This window comes from Porcisia hertigi, chromosome 27, assembly GCF_017918235.1.
Source record: "Porcisia hertigi strain C119 chromosome 27, whole genome shotgun sequence".
In the NCBI taxonomy this organism is placed as follows: Eukaryota; Euglenozoa; class Kinetoplastea; order Trypanosomatida; family Trypanosomatidae; genus Porcisia; species Porcisia hertigi.
In genome coordinates, this window is record NC_090586.1 from 676,609 (window position 1) to 700,557 (window position 23,949).

The 23,949-nt window shown below is 57.7% G+C and overlaps 5 protein-coding genes across 5 annotated transcripts; all 5 read left to right on the top strand.

Moving 5' to 3' along the window:
• Positions 1-369: 369 nt before the first annotated feature.
• On the top strand, positions 370-4,128 carry JKF63_03345 (uncharacterized protein; the record flags this gene model as incomplete). The annotated part of the gene is made up of 1 exon (XM_067899349.1): positions 370-4,128. One exon carries the CDS (start codon positions 370-372, stop codon positions 4,126-4,128), a length of 3,759 nt encoding a protein of 1,252 aa, XP_067756139.1.
• A 715-nt stretch (positions 4,129-4,843) lies between these two features.
• On the top strand, positions 4,844-8,731 carry JKF63_03346 (uncharacterized protein; the record flags this gene model as incomplete). Its single annotated transcript, XM_067899350.1, has 1 exon — positions 4,844-8,731. The coding sequence occupies one exon, from the start codon at positions 4,844-4,846 to the stop codon at positions 8,729-8,731; it is 3,888 nt and encodes a 1,295-aa protein (XP_067756140.1).
• A 780-nt stretch (positions 8,732-9,511) lies between these two features.
• On the top strand, positions 9,512-10,927 carry JKF63_03347 (uncharacterized protein; the record flags this gene model as incomplete). The annotated part of the gene is made up of 1 exon (XM_067899351.1): positions 9,512-10,927. One exon carries the CDS (start codon positions 9,512-9,514, stop codon positions 10,925-10,927), a length of 1,416 nt encoding a protein of 471 aa, XP_067756141.1.
• A 3,133-nt stretch (positions 10,928-14,060) lies between these two features.
• On the top strand, positions 14,061-20,456 carry JKF63_03348 (uncharacterized protein; the record flags this gene model as incomplete). The annotated part of the gene is made up of 1 exon (XM_067899352.1): positions 14,061-20,456. The coding sequence occupies one exon, from the start codon at positions 14,061-14,063 to the stop codon at positions 20,454-20,456; it is 6,396 nt and encodes a 2,131-aa protein (XP_067756142.1).
• A 1,086-nt stretch (positions 20,457-21,542) lies between these two features.
• Positions 21,543-23,180, top strand: JKF63_03349 (uncharacterized protein; the record flags this gene model as incomplete). The annotated part of the gene is made up of 1 exon (XM_067899353.1): positions 21,543-23,180. One exon carries the CDS (start codon positions 21,543-21,545, stop codon positions 23,178-23,180), a length of 1,638 nt encoding a protein of 545 aa, XP_067756143.1.
• Between the last annotated feature and the right edge of the window lie 769 nt (positions 23,181-23,949).

A 23,949-nucleotide genomic window follows, 5' to 3' on the forward strand; every position in this document is an offset into this window, starting at 1 on the left:
TCTTCTCTTGCCCTCGCTCAACCACTACTCCCTCGGGCACTCTCCCATGCCATCTCTTTCCCTTTTTACGCCGGTGTGCATACGTACGTGTACACGAGCCCAGGCGCGCGCATATCTATTCCCCTCCCCCCTCTCTCTCTTCACACACACACACACACACACACACACACACATCCATTAGTTGATACGCCAATCTCGCCTTCAAACGCCACAGCTGGTGTGGATATTTGAGTGCGGCTGCACGAGTGACGCGGTAGAAGAAGACACGCATTCAGATGCGATCCCCCCGCCAATAAATCAATCGAGAACAGGTGATGGTGGGGAAAAAAGAAAAAAAGAAAAGAAACCTTGGCGCTTCCCATTTGGTCGATGAATACGGCTGATCCGTACTCGTTGTCACCGCAGAAGGGTGCAGTGGAGACGACACTATTTCAGGCCCTGTTTCCCACCCACGAATCTGCTGCGATTGCCCAAGGTGTTGTGGGACATGCCAGCCTGGCCACAACACCAAGGGACATCTCTCACAAGAGGGTCGTCGTGGCACTTGCGAGGCCGTCGCCATCCGCCTCTGAGAGGATTCGAGCGTGGGAGCTGTTTCCTGAGGAGCCCGTAGCACGCTCCTTCAGTGGCACCGAAGACGGTGAGCTGGACATTCATGAAGGTGCCACACTACTGCACGACACAGATGCACCGCAGCTGTCCGATGGAAATGCTTGCTCTAGTACGGTGCCATTCTCTGCGCATTTAAGAGAGACAGAGCGGCGATTTCGGGAGCAGATGGAGGTGCACCGCGGTCTGACAGCGGCGTCGCGCCAAATCGATGTCCTTGAACGATCTGTTCAGGCGTTTCGCGCACAGCGTCGCACGCGAGCGCTCACGCAGGCACTTGCAGAGCGTCAAGCCGCCATCTGGGCCCGGGTGTGGCCTGGCGGCGGCGGCTCTCCTCTAACAATGAGTAACACGGCAGCGACTGTGCATGGTGAAACCGGGGTATTGGCCTCTCCTCTACCCGCGGCTGCTGCCAAGAAGGGTGACAACGCTATAACTCCTTCGGTCACCAACGCTACTTCGCCGCTGCCGCCGCCCGCATCCGCGACGAGCTCCTTGCTAAAGGAGATCCTCTCAACCTACTCAAAGCCACATGAGGCTCGGGGGAACAGCGGCGCTACTGGGACGCCTGCCACAAGCGCTCCTGTTGTGCCACACGCATTGGAGGCGAAGCGGGGAGCCCCGCTCGCTTCCACCCACGAGGCACGCAGGACTGCCACTGGTGTCGAAATTGTTCGGCCAGAGGCGGCGCCCAAACCCTACGCGGTCATCCGCTACATGGCAGCAAGGTCCAAACAGGTCTCAGGCACGCACGACGCTGTTGACCGCCGAAGCAGGTCGACCTCGGCGTCGGTTGGCAAACCTGCCGCTGCGACAACCCCTTCAGCAGCATCCTCGGAGAGAACCCCCAAAGCGGAGGAAGGCGACTCACGGGAGTTCTCATCTGTCGTGGAGGACGAACATGTCGGCAAGGCATCCAATCAGAGCAGCAGTGGTGTCGCTGATGAAGCTGTGTCGGCGGAGGACACCTACAACGCCGAGACGTCGAACTCACACACGTCACATGTAAGCACTGTGTATGATGTGATGAACAGGACAAAGAGCACTTTGACGAACACCTCGATATCGACAGAAGAAGCGACGTCACGTGTCCTGTCGCACAGCACCGCCTCTGAAAAGTCGGAAGGTAGACCCGCGGCACGTCGGTTGGGCAGCCAGCATCGCGGGAGTCGTAAGAGAAGTGGCACCTCCGTCGTGGAGGACGCGCAGGCGACACCCTTTGCCGATGTCCTTCGAGGCTTCTTCGACGCCTGTCGGTGGGTCTCGGGTGCCTCTGCTCAGCTGCTAGCGTCACCTTACATCCAAGAACGCCACGACAAGGCAGGTTGGCGAAGGCGGCACACCCCGCAGCGGGCGATAAACCGTTTTTCCAATCGGGCCTCGAGCGCAGTCGTGAATCTTCTCAAAGCCGAAGAGAAGAGGAAAGATGGATCCTGTGTGTCTCTTGGTGCAGCCGATTCCGCGGACGTTGCCGCGGATACTTGGCGCGAGGCCCTACAGCGGCAGCTACGCAACGTACGCCTTCTTCAGCGTTTTCGTGCTCGCCTTCTCAGCAACTTGGAACGCATTGATGTCCAGCGGCAAGCTCACCTTCAGGCAACACAGCTGCTCCAGGAAACGCAGGCCCTCGCAAAAATACGCAGTAAACTGCTCTCCGCCCCCACAGCCGCTGGTGAGGCGTGCTTGAATAATATGTTGCGTCACGTGAAGATGGTTTTCAAGGGCACAGGGGAGGAGGGAAGCCATCCACGTTGTGCCGGTCGTAAGCAGAGCGACGGCAAACGGCGGGGTCAGCACCCCTCGTCTTCACGTCCTGCAAGGAGAGTGATGAGCGAGCAGGACACAATATCGGAGCTACTCGACACGAATGCAAGCAGCGCCATCAGCGAAGACGTCATGTCCGCTGGCTCCGTCATTGTGGATGAAGTGATGCATGGCAGTGAAGAAAGCAACGCTGTCCTCTCGGAAAGCATCCAGGAAGAGGTGAGCGCCTGGGACGAAGCCTCTGAATACAGCGAGGTCGCCAGCGGTGTGAGCACCACGCCCGAGGGGGCGAACATCCACGGGGATGCCGTCGATGCCTCTTACGGCAGCGACTCTTTCGTGGCGGCAAGCAGCATAAACACTGCAGGGCGTGCGGCATGGATGACGCGCTCTGGGATTGTGGCAGAGGTCGGCCTAGACGAAATCGAGGAGGAACTGGCGGACCGATTAGCAGAGATGTCATCGAATGCCTTCTCCAAAGGAAGCCCAATTCCATCAGATGTGGAAGACCTCGTAGACCTCCTTCCCTCCTCACCCATCCCGAGCGAACTAGACAGCGACACCACCGGTCCTCAAGGTGATTCTGCATCCACGGCGGCGTCCTCTATTCTCACTGACATGACCAGCTCTACGGCGGCCGTGCAGGTGCAGCAAAGACGCATGTACGTTGGTGCAAAGGGCTCCATCGCACGGTATACAGCGGCAGTAGAAAGAGCAGCTGGTGGTGGCGCCGGGGCACTGATGGGTCACAAGGCCTATATCTGTGACAGTCCTGGCTCAAGTATGTACAGCGTGCCGGGGGACGCCGACGTAGATACATCGATACTGCGGTCCACAGACATCCGCTCTGAAGATCTCCCCGACTCGTCGTGGGAGAGGAGCGAGGGCGCAGCCGACTTTGACGCACCTACACTTGTTGTGGTCTCGAGCAGAAGGCAGAGTCAAGGAAGTCCCAGTCATATTTTCTTAGCCAAGAGCGACGAGAGCAGCAGTGGTTCTGATGACGCTTTGGCGGCGTTGGAGTTGGACATGAATCTAACAAAGGAACGTCGACGTGCGGCACTATGTTGTGCCAGGGATGTGCCATCCTTCGAGCAGCTCTACAACCCATGTGTGTCTCCGCTGGGGAAAGGGACCCCAAGCACCACCAACACCACCAACACCACCAGCTCCGGTGACAGCAGTTGCTCCTCTGCGCCAGATTATCACGAAACTGAACTCGCGCATGGCGATATTGTGGTGGAAACGGGCCCCGCAGGGTTCACCTCGCGTGAAAGAACCGCAGTCGATGTCGGGTCCCATGTGATTGGGCGGTCCGAGGCCAGCACACAGGCAGAGGTCGGCGGCGCTGATAGCGGTCCTGTGGTCGTACCTGGAGCCTCGCAGGTGCGTGTTGCGTACCCGATGGAGGACCACGTGGCGCAAAGTGCATGGAAAGCGCGCCAGCTGCACCTCTTGCAGCAGCTGCGGCCGCCAGTTGAGGACAAACCAGAGGACGCAACCAAAGACTCGGTTGATGCCGCGCTTGACGCCGCCGAAGCCGCGGCGCGTGAGGAGTGGGCGCAGCACTGGGGCGTTCTGGAGTCGCTGTTGCAGACGCGTTTTTCGGTGTCCTGCAGTGCCCATGGCGACGAACCACCACCATGTTCACCCGGGGGGAAGAGGCTCCTCTGTCATCGCTTATCCTCGGACTCAACACCGTCAAGTCGGGACGCGTCTTTGTCCAGTGTGGCGACCGCTCCCACATCACGTTGAATGAACTCGCGTCTCTTTTTCCCTCTCTCCCCCCCCTTCCCGCTCTCTCCTCCCCTCCCCCTGTCCCCCGCGCCCCTTGGGAGGCGCGAGGCGTGGGAAGGTGTGAATGCAGCTTGTATGTCGTCTTGTCCACGTATTATCATGCGCAAACACACTCTTGTACGCTTGAGAGTGTGAAGGGAGTTCCCCCCCCCTTTCGGTCTGGTGGGTGGGGGGTGGGGGAAGGTTGCAGACATCAGCTTGTGCACCAGAATAGATATGCAGGTGAGAAGAATTGCAAGTGTGTGTCTTGGGAGCATCGCATGCAAAAGAAAAAGAGAAGACATGAAATGTGCCCGACGATGTGACGGTGATTCGGCCCCTCTCCTCGTTGTCTCTGATGCCGGTCGTGGGTATCACCACTGCTTTATCAGCCGCGACCCGCACGTCATACGTTCGCGTTGGGGGACTTCTTGGGTCTTTGATGTCCCCCCCCTCCTCCCCCCCACAAACGCATACACACACACACACACGAAATGCATTGCAGGCATCCTACAGCCAAAAGACTTTAAACTCGTCTCCGTGGTCTCTCTCACTCGCTGTTTCCTCGCTTCTTTTCTTTCTCCCTCCACCCTCTACCCTCCTCCCTCTCCTTGAGACAGGATCTCATATTTATCGATTTGCACAGAAAGGCGTTGTGAATCCTCTTCTTCTACCCCCCCCCCCCCACGCTCTCATGGCGCATCGTAGTCGGGTCACCGCCAACCCCTCCTCCGATCATGAGGACCGTGTGCGCTTCCTCGACGACGACTGTGGCCGAAACGCACTGCTGTTGGCGGCACGGGGCAGCACAATTGTGGCCACGTTGCAGCGACTTGCCTCTCACATACCGGCTGAGTTCACGACCCCGAGTGGGACGCCGTATGCGAAGGTTATTTTTGACTTCAGTTACTTCAAGATGCAAAATGATATCGAAAAGGCGATTTCGGATTCACCAGAGTTGCTTGTCTTGGACAAGGAGCTTCACAACACGCACATGGAGCTGCTAGAGAATTTTATGGCACTCTTTCGAGGGGTTTATGGCTATGTCGCCGAAGTGAACCGCTACGTCCGGGAAATACAAGATGGGCAATACGTGGCCCAGACTTTAGACACGGTGCTCGAGTCCTTGGATGGCCGACAGCTCCTCTGCGAGCTGTATTACCTCTACGGTGTGATGCTACTCTTGATGGATTGCAAAATAGGTGGTTTGGTGCGGGAGCGCATCATCGTGAGCTATATCCGGTACCGAGGTGCCGGAGAGGCGCATGCAGTGGAGGTGGTGGAGTTGTGCAAAGCTACCAAAAAAGGCCCAATTGGGTCAGGCAGCAGCACCAAGAGTGTGCCAGCATCACCAAACGACGCCGGTTGTGGTGGTGAGGTCAGCAGCAACTACCCAATAGACTTCTTCGAGCGCATACCAGTGCAAAAGGGTGTCGTTGCGCGGTTGCTGGCATGTATTCGGGGGGACGATATCTACCGCATGTCCAGTCACTACCCCAACCCTGATCACCGCAGCGCTGCCCTGGCTCAGCAAGGGGGTCTCGCGTATGTTCTCCTTTTCTTCTGTGGCGATGTGCTGGCGAGTGAGGCGACGGTGATGAAAGAGTTGGTGGAAAAGCTCTTCGCTGACAGTTGGGTCGTTCACTACTACGGCGGTTACACCGCAGACTTATCCGTCGCGTGGGCTCCCTTCCCGGCAGCACGCTCAGCGCTGCAACGCACTCTTGAGGCGAGCAATGTCACGTATCACTTGCAGCGCATGCGCTGCGCGTTGACACGCAGCACCAGTCGTGTGCAGACAGTGCTGGAGGAAGGGGAGCTGACAGAAAACTACGTGTTGGATAGAGTACACGCATCACTCCTGCCTATCATCACGGAATCAAACGTTGTGCTACGCTGGTTTCTCCTCCAGGGCGTCTGTACCGCTTCCGCGTCGCTGCCACCGACGTCCCCATTCTGCGATAGCTCCCATCACGAGAGCCTAGGCGCTGCCGCTTGCGCTGCTGCGAAAGCGGTTCGCGCCGGCTTCGAGGACGATGAGCTTCTGACTCTCCTTCTGGCAACAGCACAGCTGGAACATCAAGTCCAGTCGCGCTTTGCCGTGTTGCTGCAGGAGAAGACGGCGCGCTGGGCGAGCGCAAAACGACAGGCGGTGCTGCGCATGAAGAGGATATCGCTTTTTTTTTCTGCAGATGGTGTGCTCGACCCGTCGGCGCACGACGCAGAGTTGGAGCGATGGTTTGCCGAGGTCGGTTCCCGTATTGCCGACCTGCACTTGACACGAAAAGGCGCGAACGCGACGCGCCGCAGACTGCAGCGGCTTGTGGCGGCATTGGAGAACATACAGGAGTTCTCCCAGGTGAACCAGCAGGTTCAGGTGCTGCAGTACGTCCGAGAAACGTGTGTCGACTTGCACCAGATGCTGCACTACATTAGTGCGGAACGCCGTGTTCTGGGGCGACTCGCCACCGTAGCTGACCTCAGTTATGCATGGCAGCTACTTGCCGGTCGTGGATACCTCGTTCGCGAGCTGCAGGCCCGCATTCGGCGGCAGCCGGTCGTGGCGGCCCAGATGCAGGCACTCTTCGCAAAGCTCTCCTCGCTTCTTCACTTGCCGTGTATTCGTATCGAGCAAGGCATCGCCGTCACCGCCGCGGGTGTTCTGGGAGCGGATGTGCGCCTCGAGCGAGCCTTGCAGTTCACCTCTACATTTTACTCAGAGGAAGTCGCCTCGTTTCTTCGAAGCGTTTTGCAGGTTATTCCAACTTCTATTTTCGAAGTCCTCCATAAAGTCATGTACCTCCTCACGGATGTGTTGCGCGAATGCCCAAGCAAGTTGCAGCGCGACGAGTGGAAGAAGTGGAGTCAACTGGAGACACGGGAGCAACTCTGCGCGTACACGGCCGACATAGCCCGCTACGCAGCAGGACTGTTGGCGATGGAGGAAACAACAGTCGGTGTGGTGCGCGTGAATCCGCAGCAGCTCCTGGAGGACGGTATACGGAAGGAGCTCGTTGATCACATCACACGGGAGCTGCACTCCGGCATCTGGTTCGATCGCTCGAAGCCGCATACCGTGGAGGAACTAGACAGGGAGCTGGTCCAGCTTGGGGCCCGGCTGTGTGGTGTGCGCAACTCATTCGAGTACATCCAAGACTTTGTCAACGTGTACGGGCTACAAATATGGATGGAGGAGTTCGAACGTGTCGTCCGCTTCACGCTGCAGATGGAGTGCAACGCGTTCTGGCTGAAGAAAGTCTACCCGTGGAGTTCGCCTTATCAGTCCGCGAGCATCACAATCCCGTATTTTGCACCCCTGCGGCCCAAAGACGCTTACAGTTTCCTAGGCCATCTGGTGCAGCATCTCGTGTATCTGACGGATCCCCGTGAGTCCATCTACTTGGCCGCCCACGGTGCGTGGTTCACACGGCGTCGGCTGTGCGAGTGTGTGGGGCCACGCCTCTTTTCCCGTGTCGCAGAAGCACTTGACTGCACTGGGCTGGCTTGCCTCGACGAGCTCTTGTCCTTTATTGCTGTCAAAGACATGCAGGTGCTTCTTCAGCGACTCGCGGAGTCCGCGGTATCACTGGAAACAGCGCAACGCGGCCTTGCGCAGGAGGTCTGGGGGCGGTGCATGCCAACCTCTGCTACTCCTGATGTGGATACATTCTTGAAGGACTATGATCGGCTGGCGTCTGTGCTAGAGGTATCGGCGCCTGTGCAGGAGGTGGGACTCGTGTTGATGCGAGTGGGTCGCATTGCCGTAATGCGCCAGATGATCGCCCATCAGCTCCGTTTAGACAGCACGCAAGACAGCACCGCACTGGTTGCGTGCGTGCAGGCAGTCAACACGGCGGTCGTGGCGACACTGGAAAGTCACCTCGCCAGGGACCCCTTTGAAACGAGAGTCACCGGCGCCGCGCAAAGCTGCGCTGAGGTGTCAGAGGAGCTGGTGTGCAGCACGGCGCCACTGCTGAGCGCTGTAGGCCTTACAGATCCCCTCGCCACGGTGTACGAGGTTACGGATGGAGGCAGCGGTGTTTCTCCGAGTGAGGACGTCGCGATGGGGGCGCTTTGCAGTGACGCACCATCCCCAGTGCGGGCCTCGACGAGCAGTGACACTCCTCACTCCATCATGATACCGACAAAGTTGCCACTGCCGCTGTTTGTTCTTCCGCTATGCGTGACGGTGCTCCTCAACGTGGCCCAATGCACCTACAGTGTCTGCTTCGACAGCTGTATTCCAGCTGAGAAGGACAAGGATGTGGACCCCACCATGCTCTCTGTCGGCGTTGCGGCCCTGCTTCAGCAGTTACCCCTCGAGGCAACTCATCTTCTTTTACAGCTTCTAGAGCAAGTTATACGAGTCTCCGTCGTCGCCACAACTTCGACCCCTAGGGCGAAGGGCAAGGAGCCGGCGCCACCGCTGGTGTGCCGCTGTGCCGACGCGCTGACGATGTGGATAGATGTCCTCCGAGGCTACCTGTCGCGGTACCCAGAAAGGGAGCGGGCACCCGTGACACCGTTTGCTGTACTGGATCGATTTGCGCAGAGTGCACCAAGTGTGGAGAAAAGGAAGTAGCGCACGCGCACACACACACACACAAAAAAATATATATCGAAGGAATAAAATATGCTCATCGTGGGCGTACTGTTCTTCCCGCTTTGCAAGTTTTGGCCCAGTGAGGCGTTTGTACACTCTCCACGGCGCATCGTCCCCAAACACCGTTTTTGTAATAACGTATCCTCTCTCCTTTGCACACACATCTGCTTCCTTCTAGGCCTTGAAGAACCTACATATTTGTGTGTGTGTGTGTCCAGCCCCACCGAGGGAAAAGTTGCCTCGTAAAGGCAGAGGGAAGAGGCTCCAGCGAGACACCCGCTGCGTGCTTGTGTGTCTCTGTTGGTTTGTTTTTCACGATGAGCCTGCCTAATGGAAGGGGGGGGGGAAGGCCACTCCGCTTTTCATTGCAATGTGTCTACCGCCACGAAAGCCCGAGTGTAAGCTGAGAAAGGCTGCGTATGTCGCCAGTCTTGATCTGATCCCTTCCTCTTTATCTAACTGGTGGTGGTGGTGTGTGTGTGTGTGTGTGTGTGTGTGACCATCTCTGCGAGCTCGCCTTTTCGTCCTGTATTCCCGTAGTCACCCCTTGTGCTCCCCCACCCCACCCCTCTTCTCACCGTATTCCTCCAGTTGCAGCAGAGGCGGTTCACTCGGTGATAGCCGTAGACTGCTGGAGAGGGGAGATCACCACACTCGCGCACCCTGCTCAGCCAAATAACAACGTCAACAAAAAGGACATCGCCCCCTCCAAAAACACACACACACACATATATATATAATCACACCCCCATAAATCGTATGGCTCTCGCGACCTCGGGAATGAAGGCAGGGGAAGGTGACGATGCTGTGCCGCACGCGGCATTCCTCTCGGTTGCGCCAACGCTCACAAAGGAGGCAGTAGAGCGGTTTGGTCGGCAAATGCTTGTCGAGGAGATCGGTGCCTCTCACATGGAGCAAATCCGGCATGTTCATGTTGTCTGCGTCGGTGCTGGCGGGTTGGGTAGCACCGTTTTGTTATACCTCGCCGCGGCCGGGGTCGGTCGGCTGACGATCGTCGACTTTGACGACGTGGAGCTGTCGAACCTGCACCGACAGGTCATCCACACGGCGGCGGCGATTGGCCAGCCGAAGGCGATGAGCGCCAAGGCATCGTGCCTGCAACTATTTCCAGGTGCGTGTGTTGACGCGGTTGTAGAAGCCCTCAGCCCCGAAAACGCAGAGCGACTTTTCGCCTCCTGTGACATTGTAGTTGACGGTACGGACAACGTGACGGCGCGCTACCTCATCAACGATGCCGCCATGCGGTGCGGCAAACCCCTCGTTAGCGGAAGCGCTATCGGGTGGGACGGGCAGCTCTCCGTCTACGGCTATCGGGGAGGCCCGTGTTACCGATGCTTGTTCCCGCAGCCACCCCCACCGGAAACGGTGGGCAGCTGCAACGAGAGCGGGGTGATGGGGCCTTTGCCGGGTATGATTGGCTGTTTGCAGGCGTTGGAGGTCTTGAAAGTAGCGACTGGCGTCGGCGATGCCCTGAGTGGCCGCATGTATCTCTTCAACGGTCTTCGCTTCACCTCGCGCGTCGTTAAGCTACGTGGCCGACAGCCACACTGCGCCGCATGCAGCCCAGCTGCGCTGATGGACGCGACGCCATTCACGACATTGGCCTCACTGGAACGCCCCGAGTACATTGCGAAACCGTGCCTATCCTACCCAGCAATGAGCACGCCCGATAGGTCGTGCAAGGCTTCGGAGTACGCCGCACAAATACGCGACACAGCTGCCACTCAGCAAAGTGTCACACTCGACGTGCGTGTGCGCTTGCAGTACGACATGGCGCACTTGGCGCATTCCATAAACGTGCCGTACCAGTCGCTGCAGGAGTGGCAGCGGGCGGGCACGGTGGTAGCGCAGCTGGCAGATGTGTTGGATAAGGCGCTGCTCACGCCGTCTAAGTCACAGAACGCTCTAAAGAATGGCTCGCCTGCTCCTTCTCGTGAAGACGCAAGGGCGGAGGTGGTCGTGGTTTACGTGGTTTGCCGTCGCGGTATAAATTCCCTCAAGGCAACAGCCTTGATTTGCGCGGCAATAGAGGAGGCAGAGGCAAGGGGTGACAGAGTGGCTGTCGCTCGCCTAGGCAGATACACCTTCCGGAATGTAAGCGGCGGCCTCAATGCCTACCACCGCGAAGTGGATAACGCGTTCCCGTACTACTGATGGCATTTCTTTTCTCCCCGGCTGTGTAGGCTTTTTCGACCGTTTTTTTTTTCGTTTGTTGTTTTGATCTTGCTCCGAGCTGCACACAGTCTCTGCGTAAGGCCCACACAGGAGTGCTTGCCCCAATGACGCACTCCTCTATGTCTTTACACTTGACTCTCCCCCCCCCCCCTCTCTCTCTCCTTCCCTTCCTCTCCCCTCGGTATACACCCACGACGAGACGCAAGAGCCGGGGGGTGGGGTGGGGGTGGTGCTCCAGAGATGAGAGGAGTGAGCATAGAACCAATTTCAAAGTATGCGCCGCAGGGGACAAAGATTCGCGTTTGAAGAGGAAGTCTCACATTGTTATGACCCCCCCCCTTTTTTTAAATTTTCCGCTATTGACTCGATTAACTGCACAAGGATGTCACGCATCGGCGCAGGCTTGTTTCCCTAGTACTCTCACGATATCACTAAGTCATAGCCCTTTTGTAGGTAAAAAAAAAGAGAGGCTGGTCACGCCCAAAGTCGAAGCGCCTTGATCACGCCTCCTCTGCAACGCGACTTCGTGAGCCTGTGAGGTGCTTCTCTCTTTCTTTCCGCCGCACCGCCTCCTCCCTTGCCCCCGTCTGCTGTGCTCCTCTCCGCTTTCCTCTCTTTTTGCGTTCCATCTGTTGTGTGTGTGTGTGTGTGTGTGTGGAAACCCCCCTTGAACTCCCCGTCACATTTCGGTTCTCTCTCTTTTTCTTTCGCTCTCGTGACCCAAACCCCACGACGACGACTATTGACCACATAAACCCATTCGTGTCGCCCAGCTCTCGACGGCCCCTCTTCCCTTTGCTGTGCTTCATTCATTTTTTCACATCGTTGTCCAGAGTGAACGTGTGACCTCCACAGCTCCACATGTTTTTGTTGTTGCCACCTGCGCATGACCACCTTTAACCCCTCCCCAAAAAAAAACGGCTCCGCAGTAGGGAGAAGTAAACCCTCAACTACCAACCACACCCCTTTCCCTCTTCCCCCACCCCCACCCCCTACCCCCCTCAACCCCAACCCCAACCCTCTCTCCCTCAACCTCCCCCAATCTCATTTTTAAATATACATTCAGGCTCACTCGGCTGTCGTCAGACCTTCAGCACGCCATGGGGCACCCTGGCTGGAGTCCCCTCCGCTCGATCTCCGCGCCTTTCTAGGGGACCCTGCACTGTCTCGCTTATTCATTATTTTGACTTCACCCTCCCCGGTATATCGAAGTGCCTTCCGGCTCTTTTTCCTCTGCCTCTGTCTGTGTTGACTGGCCGGTTCCCTCTCAGTGTGCTGTCTTATCGAGTGCACAAGAGAAGTTGCTATCGTGTATGCAAGTGTACACCCTCTTCCCCCACTCTCTCTCTATATATACCTATACATATATGTATACATTCATATATACGCATCGATTCGTTTATCTGAGTTTATTGTATTGTTAGTTTATTCATTTTTGTTTATTACTATTGTCTCTTGTTGTTGTTGTTTTTTTTTCTGGAAGGGTGGGGTGATTCGGGGGAGCACGAAGAGGGGCTCTTTTCTGGTGTGCATTTTTTTTTTGCTCGCCTTGACCAGATTTCTCAGGCATGTGTGTGGCCATGAGTGTATGCATCTCTCATGCAAATGCATATATATTTATATATATATGTGTGTATATGTAGATATGCCAGCTAACTCTTGCTGGGCGCAGCTCAAATCATCCGTCGTGCAGCGTGCCCCCTCAACCAGTGTCCTATGAAAAAGGATGCGAGCTGGACTGACGGTTTGGTTGGCGGTGTGCCTGCTGACCACTTGCAGCAGTTTGTCGTGGGTGAAAGGCCTCGGATCGGTGAGTGACGGCGAAGACACGGCTTTGGGCACCGCAAGGTACGTCGCCTCAATGTCTTCCACCCCCACGCAAATAAAATCGAACGCCCCACTGCCGCGCTACGGTGCTTCAGTGCCAGCTGCAACGCTGCGAGGAGTTTACTGTGTGGATAGAGTCAATCGTATGGTGTACGCTGGCGCCAATGTGATTCACGTGTTTCAAATTCACTCCAGCGAGAGCGCAGGCTCGGCTGGCGATGACGGATCGGGTCTCAACAGCACGGATGGCGGATCAGCAGCAAAAGCACAAGAAGAGGTCTATTTACGGGACGCGACAGCGTCCGACGAGTCCTTTTACTTGACGCAAGTTGGGCAAATCGACGTGGGCGGGTGGGCCACGGCGTGCCTCTTCGCGAATCGCTACGAAGTTTTCATCGCTGTGGTGGAATCTCCCGCAGCCGTCGTTGCCTGCCGGAGTAGTGAAGACTCAGGGTCGCGTACGCACTACACAGTGATCCACCGCTACTCGCACGTTGCGATTCGGACTGTGCCACTGCCGACACCGTCGATCGGTGCTGCACCCTCGTGCTCAACCTCCGCCGCCCCAGGCGAGGCTTCCACACTTTGTGAGACCGTCTTCGCTGGCACGTCGGTGATTGTAGACGAAGACCCGATCACTGGAGTGACGCGTATTGCCACTCCGCACTGGGGCGGGATCCTCTCGGTGCAGGTCATTGCAAGTGTGTCGATATCGATTCTCAACGTCCACATTCCAGGCCTCGCACACCTTCTCGCTCTTGTGCGCACCGCTGAAGATGAGGGAAGCAGCGGTGACAACCGTTCAATGCTTTTTGTTCTCGGGTTTATATCGACAACCCCCCCCAACAGCATCGCCAATGCGCCGTGGGACATCGTTGGTGTATCGTTGTCCTCGTTGACAGCCGCTGGGGAAGACAGGGGAGGCCCCAAAGGTGACGTTTCTTCGACCGTAGCCGTGGTGGCCTCCGAGCGCTTAGGCCAGTGCTACCAGGACGCGATCCGAGAAGCCTGTGCAGACTGCACTCCGGTAGCACTGGCCCCCTCGCTGGGTGGCCTCGTCGTCGTCTTCGTGTCGCAGGAACTGGGCGCAACGTATGTGACTGTGCTGCCCATTCACACGAACTGCACCACGTTGGGCGCGGCAGATGAGAGGCCTTCTCACCGCTCTCTCTCAGCGCACTCTCTAAGAGGGACACCCCCTGCGCACAACTTAGGCTTGACATCCTCGCGATCTGCCACCGAACACCAGGAGGGGGTGACCAGTCTTGCACCCGCTATGGGGCCAATGATATCTGAGGATCTACTGCAAATGCGTGCAGCGACGTTGGTGCGCTCCACGGCGGTCGAGCTCACACAAGTGGCAAACACCGCCTGTAATGTGGCGGGCATGGTAGTGGGCGATGATGCACCGCAGCAGGCGTACATCGTTACCATCTGTCCCTCCACTGCTGCTGTTGGTGGCGCAGAGGTGGTCCGGACAAGCCTGGTGCAGGTGCGGCTCGGGGGTATCTCCAGCGCGGGCGGATCTGGAGTGGCGCTGGTCTCCTCCACAACGCTGCGGCAAAGGTACGCCACACCCACATCAAGGGAGGCGGATGAGGAGGAGGTCATGTCGCTGGTTTTCGTTAACGAGACGCGACTCCTTCACATAGCACTGCGCCGCCCTGATGCGACCATCACCGTAGAAACCTACACCGCATTTGGTCTCACCGCCGTGAAGCCGTCCATCGTCGACGCAGTAGGTGGCACCACGGTGCAGCTTTCGGGCTACGGCTTTCTTCCTGGTTTGATGTGTGTTTTTGGTGGTTCAGCTGATGCTGTGGTTGCCGCGACAGTTGCCAACGCGTCTGCTGCCGTCTGTGTTGTGCCTGCGTTCTCTGAGACCGTCTGCAGACCCTACCCAGTCGCCGTACGTCTGTCCTACACCGCCCCTTGGGCCCTGCCGTCGCTGTCTCCTTTGCATGCCGCGCGCTCTCCCTTCACGGCGGCACTGCTGCAACTACCAACGCCAGTGATCGAAAATGCTACGGCGACCAGCACTGGTGGGCCGCACACCGAGAGCGGCACGAACGAAAGCGTGATTCTGCGAGGGGGCGGCTTTGTGGAGTCAGACGTCTCCGTAACAGCTGGACTCAACCCGTTATGCCGATTTTGGACACCCCACGCCGCATACAACGAGACCATTACGGCAGTTGCATCTTTTGTGAATGCGACTGCGGTGTCATGTCTCTTCAACGCAATGCCAATGCTGCCGCCGCCATCCTTCATCTCCCTCTCGATGGACGGCACCGTGTTCTCGACGACGGCAGTGCCGTTTTCGGTCTTGGGTGCTGCAGTCGCTCTAACGATACGGGTCTTGGCCGCGAATGTGACTAGCGGTCGATCGTCGTGCAGCGTCATTCCCGATTCCGGGCCCTCGTACGCGCTGCCGCGGCAGCGACTATCTATGATGGAATGCACGGCAGTTGCCGTGACAAACGCAGGTATCCCGACGATCTCGTCCAACCCAATTTCATCGCTGCCGCCGCTCGAGGTATTTTTTATCGACAGTGTTGGCAACCGCGTCAGCCCGCGAGGTGGCGACGAGGGGAGACTGCAGGCATTTGTCTCCATCGCTGGACATGTCACAGACCCCTCGTCGGATAGCGCCGACCTGACAGAGTCCTCTGCCGGCACGATTGCCACCAACCTGGAGCTCGAAGGAAGACGCCTCGTCGCCTTTGATGCAGAAGGGGGGGTGGCCACGCTGAGTGGGCTGTCGCTGCGCTGCCCACCGATAGGACGAATACTCTTGCGTGCACAGGTTGTGCAGGGCTTCTCCTTTACGGTTTCTTCGCTCTTCACAGCGAGTAACCTGTGGATAAACATTGTGGAGGGCACAGCATACAGGACAGCGTTTGTCGGCGACCTTTCCACCACGTATTACCCAGATTGGACCCTGCTGCGCCATCAGGCCGTGATAGCTGTTCAGGATGAGTGCCTCAACATATTTCGCACTCTTGACAACTCGGTACTGCCCGGTGCCCTGACAGTCCAACTGTACTCGGAGCACTACCGTCTGCTGCCGACCGGCCACAAAAAAGGTGAGGGTGCGGTGCCTCACGGAAACCCGTGGACGCTGACGCGGCCGTTGAACAATATGTTCTACTTGACGAACATATCGCTGCCGGCGGCGAGCTTTAACACGTGGTACTACATCACAATAACGAGCGATCTGCCGCAGTCAAGGCTCTGGTCAAAGGCAATTGAGATGCTGCCCTGCGAGCCCGGTCGGCGCAGCGTGCTGCACACCGTCGAGGCTGAGATGGAGACCCCCGGAAAGGGATCTACAGTGGCGCAGCGCATCAGCTGCGACAGGTGTCCGCCTCACGGCGTTTGCAACGGCTCCTCGATTGTGACAGCGGAGGACGGGTACTGGCGTCTGGACGCGGCGGCAACAAACTTTATCAGCTGCAGCTCCGTATACGGTGCCGCCGAGGCGTGCGAGCGAGACGGGCAGTGTGCAGACGGGTACGAAGGACTGCTGTGTGGCGCTTGCGCGAGGGGCTACCACAAGTTTGGCCGCACCTGCCGGAAGTGCCTACCCAAGAAGACACAGTACTTTCTCATATTTCTCATGGCCGTGGTGACTGTTGGGGCACTGACGTGCGTCGTTGTCGGACTAGCACTAATGCCACCATCTCCGCTGCTTGTCGTCGCTGCACGCAGTCTTGTGCTGGCGGTGCAAGTGCTCTCTCTTTTCTCGTATATCACGCCACTGTGGCCCCGTAAACTGGAGGACCTCTTCAACGCTCTCAGCGCCATGGCGGACTTTCCTCAAACTCTCCTGAGCTGCGATGTATCTGCGCAGGGGTATTCGCTCTTCATGTGCGGTGTCCCTTTGGTGCTCATCCCTCTCGTGACGGCATTGTCGGGGCTGTGGCTGCGTCTGCTGAAACAACACCGCGCCAATCCACACATCGTGTGCGCTATTGTGCTCGCGGCACTGCTCCACCGAAAACAAGAACGCTTTCACGTGCTTCGTCATACGATCGCGCGCAGATTGTGGGGGCTAAACAGTCACCACAATGCACGAGCAAGCGCGCATCACGGGGCAGATACACTCATGCTGCACACATCGGCCTCACCGCAGATGCGGCATACTCGTCCCAGCGACTGCGAGGGCACCCAGTCCATTCCATTCGGATCCAGCAACGCGGCGCGAGGCACACTACCCTCTGTGACGTCCTTGATGCGAAGCGTAGAGTGCACGTTCACCGAGTTTCGCCCAACAACGTCTCTGGCGGTGAGCGGTCGTCTATCAGACATGGAGGGGTTTGTGCTCAATGCCTTCGCACTGCAAGCGATCGACACAGTGAAAGCGCTGGTGGCGTGTCACCCCGGGGCATCGGAGGAACAGACGGTTGTGTCTGCAGTGGAGCAGAAGGATGAAAGACTCCTCAAGGCGGTTGCCTCCATGTCTGTGCCGCTCGTCGCGCTGGTCCAAGTGAAGGAGTGGACGCAGTATGCGCTGGATGTCGAAGCTGCCCTTCCCGGACCTGGGGAGGCGTCAGACTCGTCCCCAATGAGCGTCAGCGGTGCGCCAGGTTTTGACGTGGGCCGTAGCGCTTATAGCGGTGCAGAAAGTCTCCCGCCGCAGGGGCCTGGTGGCACTCGCGGGTCGCTGGATAGATGCACGTCGCCGATCACGTGGAAGCGCGTCGGCATGATCTCTGCTTACCGCGCTATCGCGGTGCACCAGTTCCGCGCCAGTTGCACCGCGCTGCTGCTCAGCACCACATGCGTCACGTTGGTTTGCCTGTACCTCCATCTACCACTTCACGCGCTCCTGTGGCAGCGCTGCGTCTCACTTGACGTGGGAGTACGCGGAGCGCCCAGTGGCAGGGCGATCCCGAGCAATGGCGCGTCGCTATTGTGTGACTCGACTGTGTATTTTCTCATGCGTAGCCTGGGGATCGTCATGATCATCATCTACGGTGTCAGCCTTCCTTTGGGGCTGGGTGGTGTGGCGATGTGGCTGAAGATGCACTACGGTAAAGACGCTGCGCACTCCGCGCTACCCGCGATGCTCTTTGGCCACACCACGCTGGACCTTTTCATCTCGTTGTGGAACTTTGTCACGGTGTTTGCGGGATCTGTTGCGGTCACGCAGACATCCGCACCAATGCTCCAGGCCGGCGCGCTCGTGGCCGTCTTGGGGCTGTGGCTGGTGATCAACAGTGTATGGAGGGTGAGTGGACCGTCATGTGAGGTGCAACTGTGGATTTTTGCAGCTCCCCTCCGCGGGGTCATCACGGCCGCCCTGGTAATGGTGTTTGTACTCGTCAACATTCTTCTGTTGCTTCTGTACGGTACGCTCTCCGATTCGACTCTCACAGTGGCGGTGGAGCGTGGGCTTGCACTTTTGACAGTTATCGCGATAACCCTCGTCTGTGCCATGCTACTTGCCGTCACGCTGCACCAGGTCATCATGCACTTGCAGCGCATGCGCGAGTCTCGTATCGCTGCTGTGCAGAGCACCGCAGTGGAGCGCCAGACATTACAAGCACTCGTGCGCCGGTACCGCGACACCTGCCATACGATCCAGCTGTATTTGGAGGCATGCGATCGCGGTTTGCTGGTAGCGCAGAAGCTGGATGCCCTGTCTCGCAACCCACTCGCAGCAGAAGAGGACCCCGTGGTCGCCGCAGATGACGAGGACTCACTAAACCTCTGTACTCTATCCGAGGTGCGCATTCCCAGGACCAGGTCCTCCACCCCCTCCTCCAGGACCATCACCGCGTCAGCCCCGGGGTCGTTGTCGCGTGCGAAGTGCCGACGAGGGAGGCAGCGCAGGGCAGCGAGGCGTCTTTCTAGTGATTCCGCTTTGGGGGGCGATGCACACTTGAGGTCCCACCGCAACCTAAAAGCCACACAAGACCTCCCCCGCTCGACGTCGACGCCCCTCTTCCCATCCGATAGGGTGTCGGCTGTCTCTCGCCACAAACCAGCCAAGCGCCATCCACCCTCGTCTCTCTCCGCTGCCCTGCGCTGCTCCAATGTGGCAAGCACACCACAAGATGATGAAGGCAATCTGGACAGCGGTGCGGAGAACAAAATTTTGCGGACACCACAGTCAATGCCGCTGTGCGTGCACGATTCGATACCACACTGTGCGCCGCTGAGCGCGCCGAACTACCCTGACGGGAGGGAGTTGTGTGTGCCGGCAGATGGTAACGACTACTGGATGCCCTCACACCAGTCGGGCGCTGAGGAATTCGGCGCCGCTGCAGCGACAACAGCGACCACGACTGGCAGCCCACCCCGACAGCACCACCACCAATCGGCCGGGATGATCGCTGCGGTGGAGGTCATAGGTGCCCCCAGCACCACGGGAGACGTAGCTGGTGCATCTAAAGAGAGGGTCGACACCGCAACAAGCGAGAGGGTGACCGCCTCATCCACTCCGATTACTTCTGCCGCGCAGCGCTCGTCTGAAAGCTTTTCCGACGTCACACTGCCAAGAGCGCAGCCTACGCAACGCCGCAGCGATTCACTGCTGATAAGCATCCGTAGCCTGGACTCCCGGTACAGTGCCGAGGCGCAGGCCGCACGAGTGGCCCTCGAGAGGGGCACCCTTGCCGTGACAGCGGGCATCGCCAAGCACAAAGAGCCTCGCCAGCTTCGGCCATCGGCATTGTCGTCTGTCAGCGGGGGTGTGCAGGTGGGAGGCAGCGAAGACGCCGCGGGATTCGCTGAAGGCAAGGTTCCTGTCACAACACAGAGCGGTGGTGTTGCGCGACCACCGCAGCGCCCTCCTGGGGCCACCACGCCGTCCTCTGTGTTTGACGACTACGCGGCCAGCATCGAACTCGACCTTGCCTCCTCCTTCGACCCACTTACTGTTCCCCCGCTACCGCTCACTCGGGTACTTGACCGGGCTGGCATGACCTCATCGCGGCAGCAGAGTGGATGGGGCAGAGTGCAAACTACGCTGGACGCCGCCGATGTGCTGGCTGCGCTTCGCCACGAGATGAACTTGCAGGTCCGTCAGTTTGAAGCTGACGTTTCACAGGATCGTTTTCAAGGCATAGACCTTGGAAAGTTGTTTAGTGCCGATTCTTCTCCTGAGGGCATCATCACACTCGCTGGTGTGCTGGAAAGTGGGGCCACTGATGTAGCCAGGCCGCCCGCGCCGCTCGCTGCGCTGGAACACCGCCGCGGTGGTGACATGGGCCGCGCGACCGCGGGGGTGGCGCACTCAACGTCCGTTAGGGAGGCCACGGGGATCGCGGGTAGTGCACTGGGTGCGGGAGGTGACAGGGGTCAAAGCGGTCGTCCAGGCGGTAGCGAGGCGAACGGCGGCGGTGTGGGGCTGACAGTGCTCCCAGTGGAATTGAGCGAACGTGCTGCAGAGGGCTCTCCGACCGACACACCGCCCGATGGCATGGCAACCAACGCAGCGAGCGTTCTTCCTCTCCCCGTTTTTCGCCCTGTGTCGCAGCAGCCACAGGCGCACAATCAAGTGACAGGGACACACTCGCGTCGTCGTCTGCAGCCTACTGTTCGTCATGCGCCATCTCCTCGTTCAGGCCAAAGGATGCAGCTGTGGCCCAATGGCAACGCACAATCCCCTGTCACCGCCCCCACGAGTGTCAAGACTGGGAAGTCCAGCGCTGCCAAAAAGAATCATTCACTGTAATGTCACGAGACAAAACATGCTTACATGTCGGCTTTGTTAAGGTGGCACAGAAAGAAAACATCGCCCTCTCCTTCCCTTTGGTGGCCTCCACCCCTTCCACCACCACCTCAAACACACACACACACACACACACACACTGAAAAAAAAAGTACGTGGAACCTGTAATTGCGTCTTGTGTTTGAGCTCACGCGCACCTCAGCGAATGCCCGAATCCTGTTAGACGACAGATTGATATAAATATATATGCTTTCTCACGTGGACGCTGTGCGGTGCCCCTATCCAGCTTAAAAAGCCGAGTCGGTAACACTGTCATACGCGCGCACGCAGACGGCGCCGTCTTTTTGTTTTTGCTTCTGTGCTTGCTTGCTCGCTGTCCCCCCCCCCGCCCTCTACAGAGCCTCATGGGAGAGGGGGCGCTTCGCACAGCCCGCCCCTCACACCTCTTTTTCGCCTTCCACACTGGGGCAGAGACGGACGGCTCCTGTGCGTCAGCGCACCAAAACCTATGCATGGCTTTCGTAGCGCACATGTGTATCAACACGTTCTTCTCTCTTCTCTCTCTCCTTCTCGCCTCTCTTCCTCTGCATTCTGGAACACAAATAAACAAATCGATTCACCAAACGCCTCACTGTGCCGCGTTCGTGCTCGGGAATAAAACGTCAAGCAACGTCCCCCCCCCTCCCCCCCCCTTCTCCCCCTTCCCCCCTTCCCTCTCCCTCTCCCTTTTTTCTTCTCGAGGAAGAAGAGGGAAAGGAAAAAAAAGAGAGCCAACAACAACAAAGAAAGAGCGATTGAAAACGTTCGTTTTTCTTTTTTTGTGTAGGTTGCAACTGTTGCTGTCTTTGTGGTACCCCAGAGGCTCGTTGTGTAGGCACGTAGTTGCATCCCCGAGACGCCCCCTCCCACCCTTTCCTCCTGCAAAAAAAAAGCAGGAGCACACGCACGCGCGCACACATCCAAGAACGCGCACAGCTATAGCGCGTCATATTACTTGCTGCTGATTAAACAAACGTGCTCCCCCATCCCGTTAAGCACCTCACCCGTGTGTGTTTATCTCTTATTTTTTACAAAGACTTACTCAAGACCATGTCACGGCCGTACACCAAGAAGAGCGGCCCGTACAGCCACCGCGGCGGCTTCAACAATGGCAATCGCGGCGGCGGCGGCGGCGTTCTCGGCAACGGCAACGGAGGCAACTTTGGCCGTGGAGCCGGTCGCTCCGGTGGTGGTGGTGGTGGCCGCTTCAAAAGTCACCCTGGCGGCGGCCACAATCCGAAGAACAATAATAGCAACAACAACAACAACAACAACGGTGGCGGCGGCGGCGCAGACGTGATGAAGGCACTCCTCTCTCTCCTATTCGAGAAGTCGTACAGTCATATCTTCAACGAGTCGAACGGCATGCTGAACTTGTCCAACACTCGCGCCAGCCCCGACCTCGAACCTGTCCAGAAGCGTGTAGACTACAACAGCGTCGCGTTCTGCAAGGTGCTGGCGGAGGTGTTGCGAGAGAAGTTTGCGGACCGCATTCGTGTCCTCCAGCTTGACGACAACAGCATCCGGCAGTTTAAAGTGTTTCTCACCGCCTTGGCAGACGCCGATATCCACCGCGGCATCACGGCCATCTCTGCCCGCAACAACGGTATCAGTGACCTCTCCTTCGTCGGTGGGCTGAAGCGCTACGACGGTCTCAATGAACTTCTTCTCATCGGAAACCCTGTCGCCAACCAGAAGGACTACTCCATCCGTCTCAGTCGAGACCTGCCACGATTGAATATGATCGACGGCGTCTCTGTCGACCGCGCTCTGCTGCGCCTCCCCAACCCGGTGAACTCGACACCACCATCGCAGCAACAGCTCAGCGTCTTGCACTACCTTGAGCAGACCATGTTTCAGTCCATGGCATCGGCCAACTACGATGCCATCACTTACTTGTACAGCTCTCATTTCTCGGCACTGTCGCTGAGCCGCGGCCCAGAGCCCCTTCCCCAACGCGTACCCGCCAGCGCGGCGCTCAATACCGGCGACTTGGAGAAGCAGCTGCGAAACCAAATGCAGGCTGACTTCTCAAAGCTGCGCTCGAGCCAGGACTTCCGCAACCTCGCTACAGACAGTGCGGGGTCGATGCGGAACATCGCCAAGGGACCGCAAGAAATTATCCCCAAGCTGCGTAAGATGTGCGGCGGCGACAAGTCCATGTCGGTGGAGATCGAGTTCAACCCAAACTTCAACGTGGTGATGATGGACCACAGCTTCCATGTGCGTGTGCCCGTGTGTGTGGTGACAGTCCACGGCAAGATGCGCTATCTCTGGAATCCAATCCATCCGGAGACGCGGCAGCCAATCTTCGCGGCCGGCAAGGCCCCTATGATCTCCACCTTCTTCGACCGCACTATGTCCCTGACTTGGGACGGCAACACCAACGCGTGGGCGATCGCGAACGATATGGTGCTGATGCGCCCCGATCGCGCTGTCGTGCACGATGACGGCACCCCGAGTAGCCCCCTCTTCTTTGCGAACACCCCGTCACGTATTGAGCAGATGCGTCGGCGCCTGATGCCCGGCATCTCAGCTGAGGTGATGGCCGTCCTTGTCAACGCGAGCGCCTCAGACGAAGACGTGAAGCAGGCTATCACGCAGTTGCTGATGCTGTCGCCCGATCAGCTGCAAGCCGTCGCGGCTGACCCAGAGGCTGCGAAACGTGCCCTGGGCATCCAGGGCTAGGAGTGTCGGCGTCTCGTATCATAACTCCCATCAGTCAGATCAGGACAAGTGGACTTTGGAGGAGACGGGCTGGAAAGCGATAATGGAAAATAGAGGGAAAAAACACGAGAGGGGGCCCTTACGTACACATGAAGCCGATGTGCGCGTGTTGTGCGTGTGCGCCGCCGCTGTTTTTTTATGATGACCTCAGAAATCATTCCGTCCCCTTTTCCCCACGCTAGTGCCACTGATGCCACCTTGACTTCTTGCGTCTATCCGTCGACCCCGTGTCGTTGGATGAAGTACGCTTCCTGGCTTTTCACGTTGACATCACCTTTCTCTCTCTCTCTCTCTCGACATATGTGTCTTCGATTTTTTTCTGTGTTGCTCTGTTGATACGCGCACACACGCACACACTTGCTTTCTCTCCTTTTTTTTCTCCACTTTGTGGTTGAAGCGATTTTGTGAGGTTCCTATGGTGAGGTCATGTTTTTTTTTGTGTGTGTGTGTGTGTATATTTGTGTGTTTCTCTTGTGTGTGCTGTCTCCCCAACCTACCCCGCCCCCCCCTCCCTCCCTCCCACATCTATTTCTCTTTGGGTGATGGCGGTGGCCGTTGCTGCTTAGTGACACCATCTGAGAACATATAATAAATATAAGTATGTTCCTCTTTTTTGTGTGTGTCTTGCTGTTGGTATGTGTGTGCGCGTTTTTTTGTTCTTTCTTTTTTCTCTTTCTCTTTCCATTTTTATTTTCTGGCATGACGTGTCGTTAGGCGCAACTTTTCGTTC